Source organism: Fistularia commersonii, chromosome 1 (assembly GCF_037954325.1).
Source record: "Fistularia commersonii isolate RoL2024-O1a breed Wild chromosome 1, RoL_Fcom_v1.0, whole genome shotgun sequence".
Classification (NCBI taxonomy): Eukaryota; Metazoa; Chordata; class Actinopteri; order Syngnathiformes; family Fistulariidae; genus Fistularia; species Fistularia commersonii.
Window position 1 is genome coordinate 27,084,428 of NC_141284.1, and position 12,702 is coordinate 27,097,129.

Genomic DNA, 12,702 nt, shown 5'->3' on the forward strand with positions numbered 1-12,702 from the left:
ACATTTGATTTCCCATGATCATTTTTGTGTGATTATATTGTCATTCAACTCTGTAAAGTATTTCATAAGAATATTTCATTCATTCACATCTAGGATGTGTTATTTCAGTGTTCCCTTAATTCTTTAGAGCAGTGCATATTACGAATAAGAATAAGAAAAACTTTATTTATCCCGAAGGAAATTGTTGTGCCAGAGTTTCAAGAAAAACAACAATAATAAATAATAGTAGAAAATTGTATAAACACTATAAACAGTAAAAAAAAAAAAAAAAAAAAAAAGGTTCACATCGTTTACCTACATATTTAAGATCCCCACAGGGGAAATCCATATTTATTGTTATAACTGTTTATTTTTTTATTTTTTTCTGTGTATAATTTAGACTGGTTGAAAGGTGGGGAATATTCTTGTATCCTGCAATTCCCAGACTGACCGGCAGGTGGCGCCAGCGCCCGCGCGACTTCCGTCACTCCAGCGGGCTGAGGAGCTCCGCGGCGGCCGCCGGAGAGAAGCGGCAGCCCGGCCATCGTCCGCCGCGTCACCGTGACGGCAACCGGAGGAGCGACGGGGGGAGGCGGGGGTACCAAAGTTGGACCCGGAGCGAGAGAGAGGGAGAGTAAGACCCCAACAGCCGCTTCATGGTGTTATATTACCGTCTGTGTGAGCCGGTTTTTGTTGTTATTTTTTTTTACATTTTCTTTTTTTAGCGGTAACCCTTTTCTGTTTCCCCCCGGATGGATGTTTGATGGACCCGGAGCTCCGTAACCGACGCGGTGACCGTAACAAAGAGGAGGGACGCCGGCTTGTTTGACGTACCGTTACTTCGCAATTTTTCACGGAGAATGTTAGGTAATTCACCGGATAACTTTACATACCTGGGAAGAAAGTACGCAACAAAGCTAGTTTTTTTTTTAAATTTTTATATGTTTTTTTTGTTTGTTTGTTTGAATCCCCTCCCAACCCACCGCGCTACCTTTTCAAAAAAAGTGCTAATTAGCATCAAGTGGTTAACAAGCGTCTGGTGGTGAATTAAAGATTGGGACCAAAAAAAAATGTACTTTATTTCCAAAAAAAAAAAAAAAAAAAAAAAAAGTGGCAATTTACTAATATTTTCGCGTTTGTCAACACCTCAACTGAAGCTGGCACTTTTCCCCAATGACCCCCTTCCCTGACACCATTAACAGCAATTAATCCACACCTGGATTGTGCTAATTCTTAATTTTTCAGTCGGACGCGCCGCTTCATTGTGAGCCGTCGAATCTCTGCTTTCATTCATTCATTTCCCTCGTGCTCGGCAGGAGCTGAGCAGTCGGCGCTTCCCGGCGTGCTTTCTGCACAGATGAGGACCACGGCGTGCACATAAGGTGGGCTCTCTTTATCCCCTCTCTGAAGATGAGCCAAGGGCCGAACCTGGTGCTGGAGTGGCTCTCCAGGCTGCATCTCTCTCAGTACGTGGAGTCCTTCATCGACAACGGCTACGACGACCTGGAAGTCTGCAAACAGATCGGCGAGCCGGACCTGGATGCCATAGGCGTCCGGACTCGGTACCACAGGCACCGGCTGCTCGCGGCGGTGAGGCAGCTTCGGGACGAGGATGAAAAGAAAACGCCCGGTTACTATTTCACCCTGGAGGCTCTGGACGCCGTCTGCCAGCACGCTTTGCACCCAAACAGAGAGGGTGAGTTCAGGACAGCGAGGTCACACACTGAGTTCAGAGGAAAACACCAGGCCTCCTGCCCCGGGAACCATAACCCCAGGGTCACCGATTGTAACGATTTTGTGACTTATCCCAAACTGAAGCTCAAGGTTTTGATCAGGGATAAACTCGCGAAAGACGGAATCGACCTCGGAGAAGCGCCTTACACACACAAGGTAGGCTGATTTCATCTCCGTGCCGCTGAACGCATGTTTCTTATTGTCGTCGTGCGAGGTTATTCAAATATACCGAGAGCGTGGGGCGGAAAAAACAAACAACTTAGCTATTAGTCCAGAATCTGGGCTGGATGCAGTTATTTTTGGGAAAGTTTCTTTGAGACGGGCGTCTATATTCCATCTGCTGGACTCAAATCCACAATTTTTATACATATTTATGTACACGTGTGTGTTCATGTACCTGAGATTGTCTTGTTCTGAAGCTGTTTGTTGTCAAATGTCCGAGCAACATGGCGTTTTAATATCTTTTGCTATCTGTTTCATTTACCGCCAGTATGTGATGTTCTTCAGGTGTCCGACGTTGAGCTAACATTTGCTTCTGCCTGCTTGTTGCGCTATCGACGTTTTTCTTTTTTTTTCCACCCCTGAATATTGATCTCGCCTCCAAAAACCCAGGAATCACAATGTGAACTTGAACTTGACAGCAACCCGACGAAATCTTGAATTGAATGTTGAATCAAGTTCAGGAAAATCAAATACAAAATAAAAAGATATCAGTCAAAAAACTTTTTGAATTCAACTGCTCCTCATCCTCGACCTCGCCGTGGAGAAGCGAGATGTCTCATGCGCAAATTAGCCACAAAAAAGCAAAAATTAAAATAAGTGAGTCATCTCTGTTGGCATTACCAATTCAGGAAAAAAAAAAAATTAAAAATAGTCTTGTGTACTTTGGTGAATTTATGTTATTCCCACCTCCGGTTGCCATGGTTAGTGGAATCTGCACCCAACGCTGGCCGCCAATGAGCAAGGGGTTAAAATCCCATAACCTTTGTGGGCAAATGTCAGTGGGACAATGGATCAGTCTGCCAGTATGACAGATGTTTACTCAACAGATTATATACTTAAATTTACGAACAGCGTGGCAGCTTATTTCTCCTCCTCCTTATCTGTGTCGACCGTTGCGCCGACTGCCGCAATAAATTAATTGATGAGGACAGCTATTTTATTTCGGTCTCAACCAAATCCATTCTGTCCATAAAACAGCGTGCAAATTGTTTGAGGGCAGCCAGATAAGAAACTTATTTCACATAATCCGTCGCAAACGGCAGGATGGTGTGATGAATGCAGTTTTATCGCGGTAAACCGGTGTTTTCCGTAAAAGGTAACACTGCAACGGACTGCCGCCGCTGACTGTTATTAATTGTAATTGTTGGCCGCCGCCCCAGATAGCAATTTAAACTTCCAGACATCGCCGTTATCCGCAGTGCCACCGCAGTGACCGGTTTTTATGGGACGATGACGGTAAACGAGGGGAGTGAGAGAGACGGGGAAATGACATGCACCAAAACAAGGGCGTCTACTGGAAGTGCGAGGTGTTTCTCTGGAGCTGGAAGGGAGAACAATGTGAGTGGACGCCTTTCCCGAGGCGTCAAATAATTCTTTATCTAAAGGACAGCGGTGCATCCAGAGTGCACACACTTTGACCCATTTGGACTTTCCTCAGAGTAGCTCCAGCCTCAAACAGTGAAGTCAATTTGGAGGAATCATTTCATATAAAATCAACGATAACAAAGGGTTTCCCAAAAGCTGACGCCTCCAACTGTGACATGTACTGTGAAATCAGAAGGTTCTCATTCTCCACAATTAATCCGGAGAGAACGTCTGAAAGACGGAATCGTTTTTTTGGCTCCATTTAGATGCCAGAACGCTCGGGGTGAAGGAGCGACGACCTTTTAATCATACAGAGCAAAATAAAATTAAAAAAAAAAAAAAAAACAGCATACACAAGTTGCACCACTGTTTCCTCAAAATTCGCTTCCCCTTGTTTGTTGTTCATTACTATGCGGAGATGTGATTTCTCCGGAAGATATTCGAAAGGCAGTGTTAAAATCTGACATATAAATATGAACATATATATATATATATATATATATATACACATATGGATAGATGTATGTTAATATTAATAATATTTCGAAAGAAACGTCAAAAGATTCGATCTTCATATATGTTAATAATATTTAATATTAATAATATTTAATAATATGTTTAAAAATCATGAAAATTATTTTTATTAGTATTTTTTTATTATTATAATTATGATTATTATTTTTTTATTTCAGAAGAAGACATAACAATGCGTTGTCTTCGCTGCCCAAATCTTTCAATGTTCACAATTAAAAGTTGACATTGGAATTATATCCGTTGATTTGAATTTCGGCTCATCTGGCCTACAGGATGCTGGGGTTACCAAGAAATGGGGTTCACTCGTATGTTCACGCCTTCCATCGACCGGTGTGTATTTTCTTTTTTTTAAACCAAGACCGAAGCCAGAAGTGAATGTGCAAGCCGCTGCCTTAGCCACAGGCGATAGCCTTCATCTCCATAATTTAGTTTGTGCTAGATTTTATTCCAGAACAGTATTTCTATCAATAATCCCTTCTCTAAGTAGTTACGCTTGCTTTCTGGTTGTTTTCAGGGCATTGATGAGGCAGGTTGTGTGATGTATTACCCCCTGCAAGTGTTTACGTGTCGTGGGATTTCTCTGCAGGCTGCTCGGAGGGTCATAGGCTAACTGACGTAGCTCACCCTCACCCACCAGCCACCAATTTTAATTTTAAAATCACTATCCTTTTTTTTTTTTTTTTTTTTTTTCTTTTGTTAATTATTTTTTGAACACCAATCCAAACGCACAGCATTTCTTGCCGCCTGATGCTGAGTGGTCCGGGCAGGTTGCCGAGGGCGACTGGTGACGAGGCTCGCGGACGTGTTGGTTCGGATGCCCAAGTGTGTGCGATGAGTATGAAATTCTGAAATTGCATGATCGGAAGCTCATTTCTTCACTTCTACACCTACAGTCAGAGAAATGGTACTTCTTCTTCTTTGCGCTTTTTTTCCGCAAACAGCCTTTCTGTATGTAATTGTTGTTCAAGGCGGGAGTGGAAATCAGGTTTGTGCAAGTTTTGATTTATAGAAGAGGACCTTGAGCATAGCTCCATCTATCTGACCTATAAAACTTTATCCCACCCCCGCTGTGCTCTCCACAATAGTTGTACTGCACAGTCTGTATTCTACTGTTTCTGGCCCGCTTCACCGCTGCTTTACTTTTCATGAAAGATTCAGACGGTACAATTACTAAGTGCACGAGCACTTTGCGATTCTCTTTTCAACTCTCGGCTTCAACCGATACAACGGGGAACTAATAAACCCTAAAAAAAAAAAAAAAAAAAAAAAAAAAGAAAGGTTTCCCTAATTCTTCAGACTTAAAAGCACCGCTGGATCCGGAGTTGTTCATTCAGGATTTTTTTTTTTTTTTTTTTTTTCAAGAGGCGGGGGGTGCGTTGGGGAAAGGGGGGAGCGGTTAAAGTACTGAATGGAATAGTAAGTCTTGTGCCTCCGAAGTCACTTGATACAGACGCTACATAGTTTTAGCCTCTGTCATCGTTAAATCATTTATCTTTAACCTTTGTTTGATTTTCCAGACTGCTGGTTTCTGCTGACTGCAGCTGCTGGTTTCCAGTCTTCTTCACTATGGAATCTTCATTTTGTAAATTTGTGGTCACATATAAGACCAATACACACATGCACGCAGGACTTGGCCTACTTCTGGTCCCATGCCTAGAAACATGTGTGAATCTGATTTTATTCAAAAAACACACAGCTGATCTGCTAAGGGTGTCTTTAACCGCTATATTACAAGCTTTATTATTTTTTTTTTCCCTGGCTTTAAATAATTGTTTTACATCTTCAGTTGGTTTAATCTGTTCTGGTTTCACTCAGGCGATGACTTTCCTGCCAAAATTCTCCCTTACAGCCTTTTTTGTTTAATATAGCTGTTTCCAACATTGGCGAGCATATTATCACGTACGCTGTTAATCTCCACCGATCACCTGCTATCACACGCTAACCAGACACGCGTTCCGTCGTGATTGTCGTGCTTTTTATTCACGATCGTAAACAGGTAGAGGCTGTTCCATGAGTAGCTTTCCTGCGATTAGAAAAATCCAGAGAGCGTCGGTCAGTCTGACCGGATTTTGGAGACGTTAAGACTTTCAGGTTCATCTGACTTGTTCCATTTGTTCATTTAGGTCATTTTTTTTTTTTTTTTTTTTGGGTTGCAGAATGCAGGTATGTAGGCCAGTATGGCCCATTTACTCACCAGGAATAGTATTCAGCTGCTCCGGGGCAAGTCTGGCATTGTCAGCAGTGCTTTGCTCAAATTTTGTGGCGAGATAAGCAAGATATCAGTGTACCGTTAATGTGACCTCGACACTTAGCCTTACACACACACACACACACACATCTCTGTTATTCGTCACGGCTTGTTTCACCTTCATGAATGAAGCCGTCCATTGAGCTTTTTGAATAATCTCCCACGCCGCTGATAGACAGAAGACCCCGACATGAATTAAAACTTCCAAAAAAAAAAAAAAATCTTTATTGGAAAATTGTGGGATTTTAAAAGATTCACAGCCAAAAAAAATTCCCACCACTGGCAACGGAATTTTTATTAATCATGAAAATAAGATGAAGCTGACAATGTGACGTCTAGTACTTAGGAAACTCTTCTGTTGTGACTAAAGCGATCCCTCAGCTGATGTTCTACTCCAAACCAATGCCCTCACAAGTCTACTATTTTTCACACTCGTGGAACAGGCATCGACCTTAATAGTTTTTTATTTTTTTTTTATCTAGATCAGATCAAAAAGCACAGTGGTTCGCCTCCAGGCGCTGCTCAGTTGAGTAATAGAAGTGGTTTTGGATCTGTAATTCCACAATGGCCTCCGTCTGGGTTTACTAGTCAAATCAATTCTCAATGAGCAATGTGGTTTTCAGACTATTCTTCACGCATGACTAGTGCACGCAGGCCTGCAGGACCTATTAGGGACTCGGTGGGAGAGAAAAAGGAATGCAATTAAAGGGGGCTGAGCTGAAAATGACCAAATCACTGGCACGAGGATGAAATGTTTCATTGAAAGAGCGCGAGCGGTTTATTCTTCAACAAATAGATTCGTGGTCGGAGTCAACGGAGACGTTAAGATAACCTCAGGCAGCATTTCTTCGGGCTTCCCTTCCGTGATTACAAACTCACGTGGCGCTCACGTGATTGATTGTTTTGTTTGTAAAAACCTTTTTGTCAAGAAAACTCTTCTGAAAGAGAGCAGAGAGCAAATATCAATCCAGACAGGGTGTGAGATGGAGTTCTGGTCCACTTCCTACTTTTTTTTTTAGCACAGTTCTTTTATCCTCTTGGTGTTTTCGGGGTTTGATGTTCCGTCCGCTCACAAATCCACATCGTCACGGTATTGAGACGCCGGCAGAGTTCTTTGTCGGATTATTCGCATTTACGCCGCCGAAATGGCTACATAACCTTATTCTCCACCCTCGTCATCCCACGGCGTGCACCTCATTCACGCTGGAAGAAGCATCTCTCCGACTGTCACGGTTACTTTTCCTGCGAGCACGTGAGTTTGTGTAAAGCAGCCAGAAATGACCTGAAATTTGTAACAGAGTGCAAAAAAAAAAAAAAAATCACCCATTGGCTCTTAATCCCTGGGGAATGATTTTACTTTCAAATAAATGTAGCAAGCTAATGTTTAATGACCTTAGCATGTGAACAACCAGCTCCTGATATTGATTTTTCCAAGTCCCGTCTGCGTCTGGTGTATTTACCAAGGCGCCAGTGAGCTGTTCTTCTGCTGTAGCTTCACCGTTTCATCCCAGCGAGTCCCCAGAGGACGCCGGCGCCTCCTTCCACCCGCCCCAGTCAAACGCCGTATCGTGAAAATTTCCATTTCCCGCCCTCGCACCCCCCCAAAAAAATCAGCCCGGTGATGTTCTGTTGGTCTTCGGAGCAGGTTCTTTACCTCACCGTCAGCCCTTGGTGCGTTTGGCTTTTCTCCCCCCTGTCAGGCCCGGGCCTGTCAGCTCCCGTCAATCAAACGCCAACACCGACACGCCTTGTTGTCGGCCAGCTCCGAGCAAAACAAGCCTTTGTCAGTTTTTTTTTTTTTTTTTAAATCCCCTTCCAGTGAAATGATGTGTTTCTCTTATCGAACCTTTGCCGGGGTGTTTGAGCTTGGTTGGAGCAGGATGACGGGGCTCTGGATGGGGTTTCTTTTCAATCAAACGAAGCAGCAGAGCTTCTCTGTCGTTGCCATGAAAAAGAAAAAGAAAAAGAAAAAAAATAATTCCAAGCGCCACTGACTTGACGGTTCGTCAGTTTGCACGAGGTTTCGTCAGGATACAATTTTAAATCAAATATCAGTGCAATAATACTGCATTTGGTTTCAGTCTGCGAATGTTCAGGAGCTGCAGGTGATCCAAGATGAGAAACTACTATCTTATACGAACTTTCTAAACTAATCAATTACTAATAACTAAGAATTCAAATGAAAAAGTATAACAGCGAAAAATAATTCCAATCGGGATTTCAAAACAGAAGCGGACGTATGTTGATATTAGAAATCGCCTTATCAATAAATTAATTCACATCAATGTACGTTAAAGTGCACAAATGTAGAGGCCGGACTTCTCGCTGAAGAAAGGCGTGTCTGCGAGAAGCCGTTGAACTTGTGAAAGGAAATATTTTTGCATATTCATGGGCTGGGTTTTTTTCAAAGAGGCTGGAAGAGGGGAAAACACGTCTGAGTCAAATTATAAATTTTTAATCATGTCTGGAGGGTTCTTTTTTTTTTTTTTTTTTTAACATCTTTAAAAAAAAAAAAAAAAAAAAAAAAACTTTGAACGCAAAAGGGAATGACTAAATGCGATTTGAAGTCGGTAGACTATCAGCAAGAGCTCACCAAGGACTTTTTTTTTTTTTTTTCTTTTCCTTTCCCCGATGACGGCTCTTGTCGTTTGACAGGACTGTACATGGCAGATCGGTTCTCTTCCTCAGACCCTGTTGGGAAGGATTTCTTTCATAGCCGTCTGAACAATGAGCTTCACCTCCCCACAAGGCCTCATCGCAGTGCCCGGCCTGAAAAACATGCTTAGAGTAGGAGGAGGAGGCGGGGGGGGGGGGGGGGGGGGTATAAAAAAAAAAAAAAAAGAAAACGAAAAAAAAAACTCCCATTTGGTGCAAAGATTTCCTATAGTTGCTCTGCCAGAGGATGCCAGGACAAGTAAAACCAGCAGGTCCTTTTGATGGAGGAAAAGTTTGAATAGAGCCTTGCAAAGTACAAGCTACGCAGCAGCTGACAGCTGTCTCTTCCTTTGTCAGGATGCGAGGGAAGCTGAATAGAAGGTTTTTTTTTTGTTGTTGTTGAGCGCCGCCGTTGAGATTTAAAAGCACCAGAGCAGGTTTTTTTTTTTTTTTTTTTTTTTTTTTTTAAACTGAGGGCAACATTTAGAGGCTCAAAGGGACTTGTAAATGAACAGGGTGGGGTAATGTTTGCTGACAGGTTTTTTTTTTTTTATTTTGTGTTTGATGAGTAGAGGGGGCTTAAAAAGTGAAAGGGAAATTCGGATTAAATGATTGTTGATTCTTTTATATAGAAGACGGGTCAGTGAATTTGTAATTTCACCACACATGGATCACAGGCTGCTTAAAACCCAGGTTTTTTGTTTTTTTTTGCTTTTTTCAAATGTGGCGATAAATGTTTCACTAGTTCGTCATCCAACTTTTCCTCGTCGTAATCTCAAGTTGTTTATTACTGTTGAAATAGTTGGGAAAATAACATGAGTAGATTTTAAAAAAGAAAAAAGAAAGATGAGCGACAATAAAAGGCAATAAAAAAAAAATAGGAAGAACGGATAAAGAATGAATAAAAAAAAATGAAGATCTGAAAGAAATAAAATTAACTGCTCACTCGTAAATTCAGTCGATATATTCGTGTGTATCTGGTTTTTATATAAGTAACCAGATGCAGTTATATTTTTATTTCATGTCGGACTGACTGCCTCCATTTAGTCAAACTTTTATTTCTTTAATTTATGGCCAGTGGTTTTGTTTTCTTTAAAGTAATAGGAAATAACCTGAATTTACGAGGGAGGCAGCGGTTTGCTGGCCAAACACAAGAATTCTCTCGTTTTGCGATTGCGATCCAGCGGCTGGATTTTTCCCCGTGGATTTCCATTTCCGTCACCTGAATTTTGAAACCTGGAATGAACTCTGGATGTGATTGCTACTCAAAGAGGAAAAAACAAAACAAAACAAATAAACCTCTGGTATTTTTTACCCCAGCTAAAGAATGGCACCCCCAGTACACAAATAAATGTAAAATAATGCCCATTTTTAATATTTTCAAAGGAAGGTAAAACAGAAATTCGGAAAATCATATCTTCAAAAACACTTGACAGAGATATTGACCATTAGAAAATTAAAAATATTCAATGTTTTCATCTATATTTGCCAATTCATCTGCTTGTATCAATACGAATGGAATCTGTTTTCGATTAATTACAGCCCCTTTGCTTTGGGACACGCTGTTTTATGATCACAACTTGTTTTAATTCATTGATTTCTTTATTTATTTTAGCAATGAATTAAATGATAAAACATCAGATAAGATAAGAACAACTTTATTAATCCCGAAGGAAATTGTTGTGCCAGAGTTACAGAAAATATAACGGTAATAAATAACAAAAAGAAAAAGGCAGAATTAGAAATAAAAATAAACTATAAACTATAAAGTGTCTCAGTGAAACTATAAAGTGTCTTAGTAAACAAGTGATAAAACTATAAGTGTCTTAGTAACAAGTGAGGTAAGGAGTGCACAATAGTATGATAAAAGGAAAAATTGTAGTGTAGCTGTTATGAAATGAAATGAAAACCAATAAATAACGAACCGGAAATTCATCAACAGATAGGAGAAGTTTCCAACTCCCCTATCGAGAGGGCCTCATCAACGATCAATACGAGCGACAGGGTGACTCACGGTGTGTGTGTGTGTGTGTGTGTGTGTCGCTAAACTTCCTAATAATGTCCCAGTAAAGCGGCAGTGCTCCGTGTAGCGTTGACGCGCTATTAGCGTGCCCTCTATCTAATACATACCGTTATCACGTACGGCAGCGAGGTCTTACTTATGGACTGGATTCATGTAATGTCAGTATAGATTAGTGCGAACCACTGGGCCATTACACGAATATTGTTGGATTATTGCACTGATGGTGGTCTGGAGGGGGTTGGGGGGGTGAAAATGAATGCATAGAGCACTCAGAGGCTTAGCATGCCATGAGCCTGCATGCTTCTCACAGACTGGAATCGCCGAGATTCCCCGACGGCTCCTTCACGCCAACACGGGGACGCCGGTCGCTATGGAAGCAGGGACGTGTCCGGCCGGCGCACGTTACATCACCTCCCGTGTTATCGCACGTTTATATGTCGTTCACGCTACGTGTAATGTAAACCCCCATCCTAAGCAGGCTGTAATCACTGACCTATATTTGTGCATTTAAGATTAGCATTTGTAGGGTCGGCGGACGAGGGGGCGGCGTAGTTAGACGCTCAGTCATGGTTGCAGAATCTTCCGTGTAGCGGATTTATTTCATGTTCCCGTCAGAAAGAAATAATTCAGGAGAGCATCTGGAGAAGCTTTCCCACCCAAAGAAGCGCATCGTGCACTTGTACCGCCATCCACACACTGTTTCATTTTTGTATTTCAAATAGATGGCGTTATTATTACTGTGTTTTGATCAACCTCCCCCCCCCCTCCTGCACTTCTTTTGCGCCCAAGACTATTATCTGTTTGCGGCTTCGACGATTGTGTGATAATGCAAAATAGGTCTTTGAAAATGGCTGATACAAACGCCGGAGCGCTTGATGAAAGCTGCCTTTTCTTTGTGCCGACACGGGTTGCAGGAGGGGCTCGCGATGTCTCCGGAGCCTCGCTGAATTTTAATCACACAGGTGTTAGAGTTTGGGAATATATCAATAGCTTCCCTGCAATTTGGTGTATTTATTTACTGTTCTAATATATCAATATAATTGCACATCCCTGCTGTCAGCATGTGAGACTGTTAATGTCCTGCAAAAACTGATTTAAACCCCCCCCTTGGATGTTTTACCCTTTTAGTGCTTTCATAAATCAATCATGGTCAATAAAATTTGGCTTTTTTTTAGCACAAAAATTCATTGGAAAAAACTCTTTAATGTCAAAGTGAAAGCAGATTTCTTCAAAGAAAGGTCAATGAAATGAAAATATATAAAGAAACATAATTGTTAATAAATGATTGCCTGATCCCTAACTTTTCCAAACCTATGCGGCGTTTAAATGTACACATTTACTCAAGAAGAAGATAAGCTGAGGGAAATTTAAAGCCCAAAAAACACTGCTGCGTTGCAGTTTCCATCCAAGCAAGAGAAGCTGAGCGTGACCTAAATTCAATTGTATAAAAAAAAAAAAAAAACCCATAATAAAAGAAAAAAACACCAAGGCCGATACACGAGGGGCTCCGCACCGCTTGTCTGGTGGAATCCGAGTCACCGGAAGCCTCCGGAATGCGAAGCCGAGTTGAAAGGAATGACGGGCGCATCATGTTTTTAGCAGAAACGTCCAGTTGGGAGATGCTTCCTCGAATATATTACATATCGTCTCGATTCGAACGCGCCGAAATCGACGCTAGTTTTCGCAAAGTCTGTAATGGAGCAAATCTATCGTCTCTTTCTCCTGTCGCTTTTTTTCCATATAAATACATTTTCTAGACTCCACCAAACACGATGCATCATCCGTAATAAAGAATAAGTAAATAAAGATCGCATTAAATCCTCCAATCAAACCACAACAAGTGGTTCCACCGCCCAGGCGGAAGCGAACCCGCTACTTGATGCTACTTCACACCCGATGTTCGGCCGTTTTCCGATCCGCTTTCCATTTATTTTCACATGTG

The 12,702-nt window shown here is 41.7% G+C and overlaps 1 protein-coding gene across 2 annotated transcripts in view; it reads left to right on the forward strand.

Annotated features, from left to right (window-relative positions):
- Window positions 1–587: 587 nt before the first annotated feature.
- The window catches only part of LOC147238016 (SAM and SH3 domain-containing protein 1-like), a 73,545-nt gene continuing 61,430 nt past the window's right edge, over window positions 588–12,702 (forward strand). For both annotated transcript variants that reach the window (XM_086157634.1, XM_086157652.1), the window contains exons 1-2: window positions 588–846; window positions 1,296–1,869. In XM_086157634.1, the coding sequence (XP_086013760.1) occupies window positions 1,390–1,869 (480 nt within the window). In that variant the 5' untranslated portion in view covers window positions 588–846; window positions 1,296–1,389. The remainder of the gene's footprint in view (window positions 847–1,295; window positions 1,870–12,702) is intronic.